Raw genomic sequence first — 16,153 nt, 5'->3', positions numbered from 1 at the left:
ATAACCACTCCAACTAGGTGCACTGCCAGCGGACAGGCGTCACTAATTGACCACGCACTGTCTAATCTATTAACATCTCCGGACGCTGGCGTTATCGAAGTTTCTATCACAGATCATTACCCTGTGTTTGTGCGATTGAATTTTGTTTCCCATGAGAACTACGTATGCCTAACAAGGAAGAAAGTGAACACTTCATTGTTTGTTGAGCTTATATCTAACTCTGATTGGTCAGCAGTAACTAACGTCACTCATCCTGAGGTTGCCTTTGACGAGCTCTGTGCCATTATTACCAGGGCTCTGGCTGCTTCTTCTTCAATAACCACATGTAAAAAGAATACGTCGACTCCTTACAGCCCTTGGATGACATTTAGTCTGCTGAGGTGCCTGCGAAAAAAAGATAACCTATATAAAAAGACTAAAAGACAACCCTTTAACTTACCGCTAAAGATTCGTTTTCGAAATTATAGTAATACACTAGCTAGGCTGCTTAAAGATGCTAAACGAACGTTTTACGAGAATGAAGTTCACCGTGCTGGTAACGACGTCAAAAAGCAATGGAAAATACTAAACTCGTTTTTGAACAGGACGACCACGACTGCCCCCATAAATTCTGTTCAATTTGGCAACGTTACCTACAATAACCCATCTGACATTGCGAACGCTTTTAGCGACTCATTTTTCACTGATCATCCTCAGCCTTTTATTCCTCACGACCACCATTATCAGCGCTTACCTCATAGCTTCTTTCTTTTTCCCGTATCTCCTGTTGAAGTCCGCACTGTCATCCATAACCTAAAAATAACAAGTGCTGGTCTTGACAACTTTTATTCTTTTCATATTAAACTAATAGCTCATTTAATCTGTGACGTTCTTTCCTACATTATAAATCTCGTATTTAAAACTGGCGTTTTTCCTAGCGTATTGAAAGTAGCTAAGCTAATACCTGTTTTTAGGAAGAGTGATAAGCGCCTTGTAACTAACTATCGTCCGATTGCAATTCTTTCGTTCTTTAGCAAAATTATTGAAAAACTAGTTGTTATACGTCTCACATGCTACCTCTCAAAATTTAACGTCCTGTCGCCCCGTCAGTTTGGTTTTAGGGCTGGTTTTTCAACTGACCTGGCACTAATTTCCTTAAGTGATGATATTAAAAGAGCCATAGACTGCGGTAAATTTGCTGGTGCTTTATTTATTGACCTTTCTAAAGCTTTTGATTCAATTAACCATAATATACGTTTTGCAAAACTAGACGCTATTGGTATAACTGGTCCCACACTAGCATTAATTAGCAACTATTTACAGGACAGACAACAGGTCGTCTATATTTCTGGTGCCTTTCCCACTTTAGAACTATTAATATTGGCGTCCCCCAGGGCTCCATTCTTGGACCTCTGTTGTTCCTAATATATATTAACGACCTTCCTCAGTGCATTAATTTTTCTGACTGTTTACTATACGCTGACGATACTACCATCTTTACTTCCGATAACAGCCTTGACTCATTGTTTCTCAAAATTAACGCTGACGCTGCCAATGTTGCTGACTGGTGTCGGCGTAATATACTGAACATTAACGCTTCTAAATCTACTTTTGTATTTTTCACATCAACCAACAAAATCGTTCCAGGGCTTCCATCGGTTCACTTAAACTCTAATGTATTGACGGCTGCAAGCCACGTTGTATTTCTTGGGGTTGAATTAGACACTCATGTAAAATTCCACAGGCATATTAACTCCTTAACTAGAAAAGCAGCATTCGGCATAAGAGCATTAATCAAAGTATGCGCCTTTTTCCACATCGATACGCTCATTTCCCTCTACTACGCATTTATACATAGTCATCTTAACTACTGCATATCTTCGTGGGGAAATACTTATCGCACACATTTGTCTCCATTGCAGCACGTCCAAAATCAAGCATTTCGTATCATCACCTTTAGTCACTTTTCATCTGATATTTCTTGGTTTTTCCGCGCTTTTAATATTTTATCTGTTAGCAATTTAAATAAACATACCCTCGGGTTACTTGTGTATAATTTCGTGAACGGCAAACTCGCTCTAACACTTCTTAACGATAATCAGTTTCCACAGCATAAGATAACTCGATTCGCATTTCATCATAACTTGTAATTGCCTAAGCCTAGGACTAACTATGGTAAATTTACCACCAACTTCTCAGCCACGGCTGTGTGGAATTCATTACCTTTAGTCATCAAGCAATCACCATCAATTCACGTGTTTAAGCAGAAACTTCGCATATTTCTTCAGTCCTTTTAGTCATACATTGCTGTCATGACGTCATTGTGTATCTCTCTTTTTGATAATTGCCGTTTTGTCTCTCATATTATTGTAATTAGTACTGCATTTCACTTATTCTCAAAATTGATTTGCAATTCCAACTGTTATAACCTTGCTCTGTTTATTCAGTGTTATTTTATTTATAAGTTTATAATTATTATGAGTGTTTAACTTACTGTTATTTTGTTCATTTTATATCACTGCAATTAGTTCTGTGTTTCACTTATTCATGTCATAATTTATTTTCTATTCTGACTGCTGTAAATTTGTTTTATTATTATTGCTACCATTAACAGGAGGTCCCTTTCCAGTCTCTGACTATGGGACCTCCTTCTGTAATATTTCTTATGTATTTACCTTTGATCTACGCACAATAAAACCTGAAACCTGAAATGCGAAAGCAATTTACTGTGGGGACGACGGCGGCAAAATCGAGTTGAATAATTGATTTGTGCGACCTTACAGCTTTGTGCTTGACGCGAACGGCTTGCCGTGATCCCAAGCGCCACGACACGTCCTCACCTGGGCCCGTTTGCTCGAAGCGCTAACCATGGCTAAAGTTAGCCGCAGTACCTAGGAGAGGGATTTTGATATCACGTGACTGGGCTCGGTAGGGATGCGGGGAAACATGGCGGTGCCCCGGTGAGTGAGCACCGCTCGCTTTGGAACTAATATGTCGTCGTAGCTGCAATATCGGGCGTGTTAGTCAGCAATGAATGGTGCAGAAGGCTTTCGCTTTGCCTTACCTCACTTAAATTGCAATGCATGAGCAATGACCTCGCTGCATTTTTAGATAGTCTTCTGATTCTGGCCATCCCATGCGATAATTGTCGGCACGGCGTCTTTGGAAAGTGGATTGCTTTGACTCAATCGGCCGGCTATTGATAGCACACAAAAGCCTCGTTGAAATTTCTTTCCAAGTTCCAAAGAGGTTGACGATGTTCAGTACTAGAAACGACAAGGAAGAAGTGAACAGTAAAAGGCGGGTGGTACACCAGCAGCACGGTTGCCCAGCATGTAAGAACTGTATATAACACCATCATAAATTGAAAAACCTGTAATTCGGCTCCAGTGAAAATAGACCTATTAAATTACCCAAGCATCGAGGAGAACGCTGGAAGTGTAATTCTACGGTCCGCGCGCGCTGGCCTTCCTCTTATAAAAGATTTGAAGTAAATAACTATAATAAGGCTTTGACGAATGTGCGTGCAAGACAAAATTTGTTTTAGACTTTGCTTTAGAAGAATTACTACTGCAGACGCCAGGACGTGCAACGCGTGTAGCTACACTCGTAGCATGCACCTCGGTGCTTGAGAAATTTAGAAAGAGGTCTATTGGGACGCTGTCCGCTTTTGTGTGCTACAATACCCGGCCGATTGAGTCAAGACAATCCACTTTCCAAAGACGTTGCCATGCCGACAATTATCGCATTAATTTAGGCTTAGGAATGGCCAGAATCAAGACTATCTAAAAAATGCGGCAAGGTCATTGCTCATGCTTTGCGATTGAAGTGAGGTAAGGAAAATTGAAAGCCTCCTGCACTATTCACTGCTGCCTAACGCGCCCGATACTGCAGCTACAACGACATAATAGTTCCAAACCGAGTGGCGCTCACTTCCCCGCGCACCGCAATGTTTCCCCGCATCCCTACCGAGCCAGTCACGTGATTTCAAAATCCCTCTCCTAGGCACTGCGACCTACTTTAGCCTGGTTAGCACTTCGAGCAAACGGGCCCAGGTCTCGCATTCGAGACAGGCGGCGTTGGCGCTGATACATCGGCTTTGTGCTAGCGCCGATACGGCAATCGTCTGGCGTAAGGTTGGCATTGCATCGGCGCCAAGATCAGCACTGCGACCTATGTGTGAACAAGGTGTTGCTCGAATACTAATTGACCAGCATTAATTGCAGCTATAAATTCTGCCTGCATAGCTACTGGTGTTTCTTTGCCCACATGTTTTCTTGTGTGTCGCGTTGTCTCAGGTTTGGGGTGCTTCCGCTGACGACGTCTAGTCTGGGCACGCCGGCCGCTGGAAGCTTCACCGGTATGCTGGCCTACGTGACGCCTACCTCTCAGAACATCCTCGAGTCTATCGTCAAGGAGCCCTGTCCTCCCATCAAGAAGGTTAGTCGAGGCCTCCGAAACAAGCTGTCCTCCGCTCTTCTCTGTTGGAACGTTCCGGGATCAATCGAGAAATTGAAACCCGGTTTTTCGGCCCGTGCAAGTAAACGTTGCAGAAAGCTAAAACTCGGCCGAAACATGACGCTAGTGGTGGGGATGGTACGCAAAAGTTTTGGAACAAGGCATTACGTGGCTCAAAAGATAAAAGCGAAAAATGGCATTTTTCTACGAGATAATGTCTACCTGAGCCTAATTTCGTAAAAATATGGCATTGTGGGTGTTTGTGGCATTCATTATAGTAAAACTAACTTTCGAGCAAGCAAGACATTGTTTTCTTTCTTCCCAACAAGTTTGTTTCACCGTAACAAATGCCACAGGCACCCAGATTGTCACCTGTTGTTTTGATAAAATGGGGCTTAGCTGGACGTCGGCTCAAAGAAAAATGTTGTTTTTCACTTTTATCTTTTTATGAGGTGCAAGTCCTGTTCTCAAGCTTTCCCATCCTATGCCCACTGCTGGAATATATTCTGATGGCGTTTCAGCTTTCTGCGGTGCATAGCTTATTTATGTGGGCCACAAAAAACCGGGTACCTTTTTCTCGATCTAACTTTTACAAAGTACAAATGAACTTTTACAAAGTCTAGTGAAGCATGTTTTGTAGCGGAGATATTGATGTGGTGACGACCGCTGAAAAACTGGCTTTCCTATGGAAGACTTTTGCTAACCAGACTACAGAAATGTTTTCATTCCCTTTAATAGATAGGTAATAAATAATTGTACTTTAATAATAACTGGTTCTTTCCGTGCCCATAAGCAAGTTTTGGGTGTACTGGCTGCTGCTTAAAAAGTAAACTGAAATACGCCATTTATTAAAGCATGGGCCCGCCTGCGGTAAAAGTTTAAAACGACAAATGCAGGACATACAAAACTAATGCTGAACCATGTGTTAACGTAGCAGACATCTGTGGGAACAGTGAATGAAACTTATGCGAGTAACGCCACAACATGCCGGTTTTATTCTTTTCGGGCCTGACAGTACGTTGTACACCCTCTTTAATTTTCTGGTATGCGGTTTCTTGTCAAGCCTATGAGATTTCTGTGTCCTCGAAGAAAGTGAAATAAATGTTGCGGAACCCTTACGCAAGTAGCCTGGCCGGTTCGGCCGTGATTGACAACAATTCTGGAACCGAAAGGGGTGTGATTTTGCTGCTGCTGCGACTTTCAGAGCCTCTCGAGGAAACCTCAAGGCTTGAACACAGCAAAGGTGCAGATCTTCAGCCAGTCGAGCAACAACAACCTACTGCAGACACCCCCCACTGCCGGGTGAGGCTTTGTCACCTCGACAGCATTTCTCGATCTTTCTCCCGCCTGGTTCAATTCTGGTGTAGCCGCGTGTAGCCTTAGCAAGAAACGTAGAAGGTTTCCTCAGTGCCGTAATCGTTTTGGAGTTTGCAACATGTGGGTATAGTTTTGCAGGGTTTCTTCAGGGTTCCACGAAGCACCTATACCCCAAGATCCTAAACCGGTGCTCACCCCTTGAAATATCGGGTACCCCGTTTTTCTTGCGAAAGGTTTGTGGTTTAGGAGTTACTGAAACATTGCCCACCCCATCAAATTCATACAATGTCCCTAGCTTGTCGATAAGCTAAGTTTCTTTGCTAAACATAGCCATCCACTATGATGAAACTCCAAGCTGATGTTTTGTTAAGGAGCCAAAGAAACTTGTGCCTCTTGCTAAAACATGAGCTTCTACTTTGAGATTTTTAGCTCATGCTTTGTTGAAGCATGCCATCTTCAGGCCGCCGAGGAAGCTTACTTTCCTAGCAAAATGTCTGCCACTGCTCAAAGCATTTCGGGTAGTTTCTTTCTACAGTGTAGACCGCATATAACGTATGTCGCGGGAGTCGCGAAAATCCGCACTATAAGCGGTACCGCGTTATAACCAAAACATCAATTTTTCAGGCCAAAATACATGCCATGAGACAACCTACCTTTGTAAAAGAGTTTATTTTATGTTAGATGAAAAATAAAGCTTAGTTTGAGAAAAGTCTTTATTTCACCAGACTAGTACAGTTCTGTCTCAAGTGTGTCACACATTTTGAAAGAAATCAGCAGCTTTTGCCTGGCGCAGCCTTTTAACGGCGTCGCGGGTTGCGGACGGACGTTGCGAGCGTTCAGGATTGCTAACCCTAATCACTTTTCTCCGGAGATGAAAACGCGTGAAAGTTCGCATCCTTCATACGGTACGCGCCAGAAAAATACCTTGAACTTCAGCACAGGCATGAAATGCTCCAAATAAGAAATCCGGGCGATGTTCGAAAACACAAATGCTTAGAAAGCACCACTTTAGCCGAAGTAAACAAACACGACGACACGGGCGTTTCTGCCGTCTTGAGAGCGCCGCCACATCGCCGCACGAGTAGATGGATCTTCCCTTCTAGTACGTGATGGGTTATCATAGCGACACACAACGAAAATTCACTGTCAAGGATAGCGTTTTTACGCGGAACGATGAGATGAACGCCACAACCGACGCCATGTTTGCGGACAGAAGCCGTCGGCCCGCGATTGGCATGCAATGCGCGCGAACACTTCTCGACCTGCGATTGGTCTGTCGTTTCGGTTGTTTGTTTCCAACGCAGCGGAGGGACGCACGCACATGAACGACACGTGCGTGCGTCCTTCCGTCGCTATGGCAAATGAAGCCTCTCTCTTCGCTTCTCCGAGCAACCTCCTTGCCCCGCGAGTGCCGTTTGCGGCAAGTTGCGGCTCGCGCCGTTATCTAGTGTCGCACAGGGAAGCGTGCTCGCTGCTCCGGTCGTCGGCGCGGTCGGCGGGCTGTGCCAGAAACCGCACTATAACCGGTATTTCCCTTCGCGCGCCTGCATTTTAAGCGGTATGTAATTACATTGAGTTCTATGGGAGGCGAACCGGTGGTTTAATAAAACCGCTTTATACCCGGTCCTGCACTATAAGCGGTTACGTTGTAAGTGGTCTATACTGTAGTTCCTAAGAACCTTAAGCCAGGTTCATGAAAATCTTGGCTACGACGGTTTAGCCAAGATGTTTCTAAGTTGCACATATTGTAAGCTGTAGATTCTCAAACTGGATTGCTCCCCGATTTCCCGACCATCCCTGCCCTCGAAGTGTTTTTTAGGTGTATGTCCCATTTGGGCAGATGTGAGCCACCTATGTAGGCATAACTATGAGCCAAAGATTCCCTATTGTGTGCACCATTGTTAACAAGGTCTGTAGGCTCCTGCACCGATTACTGCATCCATGCCAGGACCGGAAGCAGTTCCTCGTCAACAAGCTTGAGAATCCCGTTCTTAAGCTACAAATTTTGCGTAGATTTGCCACAAAGGTCACATTTCTCATTCTGTTCTTTGGCGTGAATATTGAAATGGGCTCCCACTTGAGCGTATGTCGCAATCGTTATAGGCGCACGCGAGTTCATCGATGCAGTTTCGCTGCACCTATTGCACTGATATGCCTCGTACGAAGGCGTGACTTACCAACTTTCTTGAATATGGCTGTTTACAGGGAAGTGCGACTCATACGAGGGTGCAACTTACAGACCAGCAAATACAGTGTGCAAAAGTCACAATCGTTTTCCTTTGTAAACACGCATTTGTTCTCAGGTTTCCTCGTACGCACGTGTCTTGTCGTACATTCGTTTCGTGAACCTGGCCTCGTGTGTCTTTTTCCTGCCCGTCTTCTTCCTAGCTTCCCCTCCAGCGGCCTGAGCAGTGTGCGGCGGAGCTCGCGCCTCTTCAGCAGCTCCAATTCCGTCAAGGAGAACAACAAGGGCAGCTCTTCCCCCAAGGCCTTGAGGGGCCTTGCGGCAAAGTCCCCTTCCTCGAAGAAGACCAAGCCATCGAGGGGCACGCTCAGGGGCTCCGGCCCGCCCAACACGCCCGCCAGCGTTACCCCGGTGGGGGTTGTGGCGTCGGGCGGGGTGGTGGGGGAGAGCGAGTTCAACGAGCTCAACAAGATGGAACCACCGCCCGCCGTGTCGCTGGCGCAGACTGTGCTCTCCATGCAGAGGGCGTCCGCCGGTGCGTAAAGACTTCGGGTTTTGGAGTTTTTACAGTGGAGCTGTTAAGGGCTAGTTTCCCCGGTTTCGTGTTCATCACGAAATAAATGTAGACACAAAACTCTGGACAGCTACCGCCATTTATGAGCGATGGCGGCAACCAGACAACCAACTTGCTGGTTGTCCAGTTGCCGTCGTCACTCATAGATGGCGGCAACCTTTCCAGCCTTTCCACTTTGGTTTTCTCCAGAGTGGAAAGGCTGAATTTTTCTAGGCATCGTCGTAGAATTTGTCCTTGAGGTCGTCTTTGAGGTTGTTCTTGAAATCTTCCTTGAGGTCGTCCTTGGGGTCGTCCTAGTAGTCCCCAATGAGGTCGTCCTAGATGTTTTCCTTGAGGTCTTCCTAGATGTCATCCTTGAGGTCATCCTAGACGTCATCCCTGAGGCCGTCTTTGAGGTCATCCTAGGCATCGTCCTTTAGGCGGCGTTCCTGAGGTCGTCTTAGTCGTCCTTGAGGTCGTCCTAGACATCGTTCTAGACGTCGTCCTAGATGTCATCCTCTAGGCGTCATCCTTGACGTCGTCTTACCATAGTACAGCTTCGCTTGTCTTCCTTCTTCACCAGAGTGGAAAGGCTGAAAGTTTTTTTCAGTGATCTGTGGCTTGTTCTAACCAACGTCACTAGAACACCCCAGTTTTTAAACTGCCTAGAGCCTGCTTTGAAAAAGTGGCTCTGATTCATGCTCGAGAAACAAACTAAAGGCGATTGCGACGCCACCATTTCCCCCACAGCGGCCACTCCGGGATCTGCATGGCTGCACATATGGGTTTAGGTCGAGTCGTGCAAGGGCCGGTGGCACCATCTTGCAGTGCCATTTCGCCCTAACTATATAAATCAACTTTCATGTTTTGACTCGTCGCTGAAAGGCAGCGCTGTTGTTGTATTCAGTTTGGTCTCGGTGGGTGAGAGAGGTCCGGGCCTCATGGGCAAGTTTCCTAACTGAGTGTTTTAGTAACGTTGATTCTAACTTACCACTTGAAGTGACCACAATATTCTTTTGTTTACTGCGGCTGACTGAAGCTCCGAATAGACACCACATTCAGCAATCGTAAAGCTACTCATATTCCTTTTTCTTTTTTCTAAACTTCTTACTTTTTTTTTTCTAACAGTTCTGTCTAATAACAAAACAAGAAAGGAAAGAATTATCCCTTTTGGGTCGTCCTGTTTGTGCTACCTATACGTGGGTTGCACGTGACGTCATCCAAAGAGCGCCCCAATGACCACCAGGGCAGAGGGAGCTCCCTTTTTATCAGGATCCTCTTTTGTGCCTCCCGGATTTGCACAGACGTTGCTATTCTCCTCCCAGAAGATTATAGAAGATTAAATTGTCACTCGAAATTCTTACAAAAGCAACTTCCCTCTCCTCTTACATGGTGGTCAAAAGTATGTGATGTGACGTCAGTGTAACCCATGTATCTCGTAAGGTGTATGTCTGAGGGTAAATGAAATTTGTCTTTGACTCCTTACCCCTTTTTTTTTCTGCTCAGTAAAGTTAATTACATAGGGTGCACCAAGAAGCAAAAGGCATCCTACTTGCATAGCTCATATGCAGATGTGGGCCAAAGCCTATTTAAGATTTATCGGTGGAAAAGTGTACAGGGTGTAACAACGTGAGCTGCCCCAGCGGTGTTCCGGCCGGGGCAGCACAATGGCCATGCGGGGCGCCCCGGGTATGCTTGCCTTTTAAGAAAGGGGTTTGAATGGACCGCCACATTTTCTATCGTCGCAACGTGGCAGTCGGTTTCACTGCTTAGCATGCCGGAGGCACCTCCTTCAGCATTTTACCTCTTTTGGTTAGCACTAGTCTGGGCCAGTTAATTTTGCCAAAGACTTTAATTGCTATCCACTTATAAAGATAATAAGACCACCTGATAACCGATTATCATTGTATCTGGACTAGAAACTGAGCGTTTCTAGTCTAGAAACTCTAGAAAATGATCATCATAAGCAGTACACTGTCATATGTGGTATTATTATAAGTGGACTGCACTGTATACATCAAAAGCCCGCCTAATTGCCATGGCTCTATGCAGTGTTCCCATTAATTCCGAAGTCTTATTGTTCACCAGACCGACCTTGTTCTTATCAGAAAAGCCACCACGGATTTTCTCGGGCGCCCTAGCTGATATTATTTTTACCTCGCTCCGTGTCCTTGACAGAGGGGTTGATGGAGCTGCTCCAGGACCTGGGACGGGCCCAGCTCTATCTGGGACAGTACCGGGTCAAGCAGGCCATCGAGACGCTCCAGGACCTGCCTCCCCACCAGTACAGCACGGGTTGGGTGCTGGCCGCGCTGGGACGTGCCTACTTCGAGCTGGGCGAGTACGACAAGGTGGGTGGCACAGCTTTGATTTTAGGTGGGACACTGGAAAGTTTCGACGAAGTTTTCATTGTAGATCGGTACAGCTGGGGTTTTATGTTTCTTGATTTTGTTCTTGATGAGGGGGGCTTTCTGCAGGTTCCCTCTTCTATTTCCAATTCTGCGTCCGCGGCTTTACTGCTGTTGAATTCCATATTCTGAGATGTCTGGCATTCATTAAAGGTTTTTGGATGTTACGAATAAGAAGAAATGATGGCAAAACACAGAGGTCATCTGAGGGTGCAAAGAGCCGTTATAATGGACCTTTTTCCAGTAACTCTCCACACATGCATACACCCTCTTCCCCGACTCTTTCTTCCCGCTGTCGCCATTTCCGGAGGGCACGACCAACATTGTTAGCACAGCGGCACAATGTCAATGTGTTAGACTGGCGGAGGCTCGTTGAGTTGCCCTTCCTTTGTGGTTTGCGTAGAACCCCCCAGACAGTGCTCTGTACTCGAAAAAGGCAGAGCCATATATAGAGAGAGTTTGGTCAGTGGGAGGAGCCGGTTGGCCGGGGTGGAGCGGCGAAAGCAGTGGTGCTGCCAGCGCCATACATTCCCCCGTGATGAACTTGCGAAGTAAGAATGTGCTGGGATGACCTTAAAGGACTCGTGTAGTGCAGCGTATGTATTTTTTTGTTTCTGGATGGAGGCTGAAAGTACATGAATGTATAATTGTAAGAGGCTGGTGGAAAAGGGGACTTTCAAGGTGCCGAGTGCAATTACTGAGCCAGAAAAGGGAACATTGACGAGAAAAATTTGCTGAAACATTACGCAAAACTGCGCATGCGGGATGCTTGCGCGGGATTAGGGTCAAAGCTTCCATGAGCCGAATCCGCAGTTTTTACCGTTCACTTTGTCATTGCCGTGGCAGCAACTGGGGCCACAACTGCAATACAAAAAAATATTCTGTGCGTTTTGGATGTTGCTGTGACGACAACGTCACATGCATTGCCCTTTCAGTTACGCAGAATCGCAAATTTCAGCTCTAACGTGCCGAAATGAAACACTCGAATACATCCTTAGCTTACCTAGAAAGCGTGGTTCGAAAGCATTTGTTAAGCTCCTTCCCTCTGTTAGGGGAATATTTGTGGCTAGTGGTTAATCACAAGAGCTGTCAATCATTGTGCCCAAGGTCATTGTAACAATTTCGGCCAATGGCGTGCCCTTATTTTTGCCCTATTCTTACCACTTAATGACCAAACTCTCTACATAAATGGCTCTGGAAAGAGGTCCGTTGGCTGCAATATACAGGGTGCTCCTTGAAACGTGAGCCAAATCCTTCCTACGAAAGATACACGAAGCACAGGGAAAAGGTTGGCGCCGTACTGGTCTCTGCCAAAGGGCCCATTAAGGAAAATTGTTAGCGTTCAGTATACTGAAATCATTTATTATTTTTCAGTATTTAAATATTCTCTCATTAATTTTAAAGGTATGGTATTAATTAGAAACTTAATATCAATAATTGAAAATGACTAAATTCACTCGCATTACAATGATATGAGGCACGTGCAGCATTTACGTCATTCTGAGAAAACGCTCTATTTGGACGCGTCTTCAGGTTTGGGCTTCTTATCGGAATGCATCTCCGCGCCAGCAATTCCGCTTCCCGGGGTCAAAACGCGCAACATCTGCACTCCGCCACGCTTCGCACGTAGAAGAGGCTGGATAAGAAAGCCTCCGAACTGCCACACGTGTTTTGCCATACGATGTCGCTGCTAGTATGGAGATGCACCTCTGCGTTGGGTGGATGGCGGCACATGTGCAGTGCGTTTTACGTTTTGGCCAGGGGGGAGGGGAGGGGGATGTGCTGGCGCTCCAATAAAACTGAAACCCAGGAACACATCCAAATTAAGCGTTTTCTCGGAACATCGTAGAATGCTGCACATGCTTTATTTATATCTAGGATTTCGTGTCTTCGGTATTTATTTTTCTTAGAGTTTGGGTCTATTTGTCGGTGTTTATTTTTTTCCGTTGAATGGGCATTTGTCAGTGTCTAATTTCAGTGTCAGAAAGAAATCGGTGTTTATCAGGTTTGTGTTGTAAAGCGACTGTATAATTACTGGAGAAAATACTATGGTTTATGAGTTATAAATTATAATATTTTCTTTCGTAATGCTGGTAAAGATAAGAGAAGGGAACGGGGCAAGGAATGCGGTTTCGGCAGAAAGGAACGACCCCAAGGGCAGTTCAGTGTGGCTGTGTTCCGGGCCAACAATAAAAAATAAAGTAGGGTGGAAGATTTATTTTCGTGAAGCTTGCATTTTTTTTTTGTTATTTTTTTTTTCATCAAGGACAGCTTAAATTCGGGGGGCGGGGGGGGGGGGGGGGGGGGGAGGGAGGGAGGGAGGGAGGGAGGGAGGGAGGGAGGGAGGGAGGGAGGGAGGGAGGGAGGGAGGGATGGAGGGAGGGAGGGAGGGAGGGAGGGGGAGGGGGAGAGAGAGAGAGAGAGAGAGAAAGAGGAGAGGGGTGGGGAGGGGTTTGGTTTGGTTTGGTTTCTGAGGATTCAGAGAAAATCACCGGGGGGGGGGGGGGGGGGGGGGTTTCTGTGTTTATTGGTAGTATATGCCAAAAACACAGAACCCCACCTATATCGTAATGTAGGTGAATTTAGTAGTTTTTAATGATTGGCATCACATTTCTAATCAAAACCATACCTCTAAAATTATTAATTAAAAATTTAATTACTCAAAAGTAATTAGTGACTTGTTTATACTGAATGTTAATAATTTTCCTTACTGGGTCCTTTGGGAGAGTTCACAATGGCATCAACTTTTTTTATGCGTGATGCATATTTTTCACCGAAACGATTTGGTTCACGTTTCGAGAAACACCCTGTGTATGAAATTCGTGGGATGATGACTTTGAGCTTGAACCTTATGTATAACTGTTCATATTCGCTCCGAATAAAATGTACTGTACCATGCGGAGTGATGTTCCATGAGTTCAAGGCAGTTTGTCTTGTTTGTTTGTTCTAGGCTGTGCGCGTCTTTGAGGAGCTTCGGACGCTTGAGCCCTACCGTCTGAAGGGCCTCGAATACTACAGCACGTCCCTGTGGCACCTGCAGAGGGAGGTTCATCTCTCCACCCTTGCGCAAGAGCTCATGGACTTGGACAAGAACGCAGCCACTGTAAGCCGCCTTCCCCTTAAAGCTGAGGCCCCACGGAGGCCATGAAGAAATTACGATATAAGCAGATGCTTGAATCGCAATTCTCGCGCTTGGTTGCTTCCCAAAATGATTTATTATATGCGAATACATAGTGTATAAAATAGTCATCATCTTGATATAAAAAAATATAATACGAGTATATTAGAAATTTTGCTCGCTGGGAACATGTGTAGGGTGACATTCTTGGTTGTACATGGTTTGGTAGTACAAATGGGCAGAGTTTAAAAAGAAGATGGGACGGTTCTGCATCTGAGTAAAAACACTTAAATTCTGTTCACTTGGCCGTTAGAATAACGGATATCACAATTATGTTTCGATGCGACGTGCCGGAAAGCCACATGACCACACTACCTTGACCAACACTGTTTGACCCATCCTGAACAACTGTTCCCCGATCACTGCGATTTAAAATCTGTGACAGCATTCTTATCTGAAATAACTGTAGTGAGGTGATTGAATTATGCTTCAGCTTACGATAATTAAACGCTTGTCGCTAGAGACATATTTCTTTAGGAGGCGAAGAGGAAGAGGTGTTCTGCATACCGTATTTGCACGAATATAACACGACCACGAATATAAAGCGAGGGCAGGTTTTGATGCCCCCAAAAAGTAAAAAAAAAAATTATTACTATTATAACGCGAACCGAGGGACGCGTCAATTTCTCGCACTCGGGGGCATAGCAGAAGTGAAAAGTCAATGGAAATAGTAGAAATATCAGTTTATGTTTTGGCTGCACTCATCCTCACTGCTCAGGTCCTTCCATTTACAATCCACTTGGTGACTACGCAGATAAGCAGCAGCACAGCACCTGGTTGTTTGGTAGTTCCTTTTTCTTCCCTGCAAGGGAAGCAGAAGCACCAACACACAAACACCAGACCAATCTGGAGCAGAAACTAAACAATGCGCAGGCAGAGAAAAGACTGCTGAACCCGATACACAATCACACTTCTTGTTCTGGTCCCTCTGCATAAACAAATGCCTCGTGTCGCACGATTGCGTAAACGCGGTTGGTGGTCTTGGCTTGGCTTGTGTTGACTTAGCGCGGCTTGACTTAGCGCGGCTTGACTTAGCGTGGCTTGACTTAGCGTGGCTTGACTTGGCGCGGCTTGGCTCGAATTTGCCGGTGCCCTAATTCCCGCATGACGCGCGCGTGCCGAGTTTCTGCGGCGTGCGCGCGTTGTAAAAACACAAAAGCGATAAAAATGCTTTTTTATGTTTCCTATTCGCCCCTTCACTTGGCCCAATAGCTAAAAAATTCCCCTCCACACCCCCACTTCTTTTCCCACCCGATCTTTTGCATTGAGCCGGAGGGATGGCTTTCTCCAGACTCGCGCGCCCCGTGGCTGAACTCGATTCCGAATATAACGCGAGGTGCGTTTTGGAGCACGTAATTTCGAAAAAAACTCGTTATATTTGTGCAAATACGGTAAGTCTCTGAAGGCAGCCGGCCTCATGACCTGTGGGTCTAACTACTCTGGAAACTTCTCCAACTCAACCCCAAAGCAAGGAAGCCAAAACGGTGAGGTGGAAGTGCCTCTCAGAAGGAATTAAAGCGCTGTAGGAAGGGTATGGTTACAGCTACCCCTTCGAGTTGCGGCCCCAGGGAACAGCCACTCCCCGTGCAAAACGCCGTAAGAAAATTGTACCTGTTCACTCTAGCCCGGCCATGGTTCTTCTAACTGCTGAACGAGGCAAGTGCTTGTTCACTAGCACACTTGACTTCAGACCTTAACACATAAGGAGAATAACGCAGAGGGGAAAATTGTGCCACAGAACCCAGGAACCATCGACTCAAACCACACAGCTGCCCGTTTCGATCTGGATGAGCATCATACTGGCGTGCTAAATTTCTCGCCCACCTTGGAGACACCAGGTGCCTCTTGGGGTAGTTTAACTTTCCGCTGCCTAAACATTCAACAACAAGTTACAATGTATTTGCACAAAGAAGGTTTTTCTACACAGAAAGGAGCGGATGTCATCGCGTTTCAAGGTCGCGTGCACCGCCTCGCGACAAGTTTTATGTTGTGTGTAAAAAGTCATACTTTTCGCCCACAATGTGCAAAGAAAACGAAAACTGATAGGTGTAGTGCGGTCGCGCAATGCGGGTGGA

General features: G+C 45.7%; 1 protein-coding gene across 1 annotated transcript in view; it reads left to right on the top strand.

Annotated features, from left to right (window-relative positions):
• Positions 1-16,153, top strand: part of LOC8052654 (cell division cycle protein 27 homolog) — a 40,282-nt gene that overhangs the window by 9,318 nt on the left and 14,811 nt on the right. The window contains exons 7-11 of the mRNA XM_029988892.4: positions 4,278-4,419; positions 5,642-5,739; positions 8,143-8,474; positions 10,671-10,843; positions 13,851-14,003. Of these exons, the coding sequence (XP_029844752.3) occupies positions 4,278-4,419; positions 5,642-5,739; positions 8,143-8,474; positions 10,671-10,843; positions 13,851-14,003 (898 nt within the window). The remainder of the gene's footprint in view (positions 1-4,277; positions 4,420-5,641; positions 5,740-8,142; positions 8,475-10,670; positions 10,844-13,850; positions 14,004-16,153) is intronic.

Source organism: Ixodes scapularis, unplaced genomic scaffold (genome assembly GCF_016920785.2).
Source record: "Ixodes scapularis isolate PalLabHiFi unplaced genomic scaffold, ASM1692078v2 PGA_scaffold11__112_contigs__length_91849675, whole genome shotgun sequence".
NCBI classification, from domain to species: domain Eukaryota; kingdom Metazoa; phylum Arthropoda; class Arachnida; order Ixodida; family Ixodidae; genus Ixodes; species Ixodes scapularis.
The sequence above is the reverse complement of the archived record's forward strand: the minus strand, read 5'-3'. Positions and strand labels throughout refer to the sequence as shown.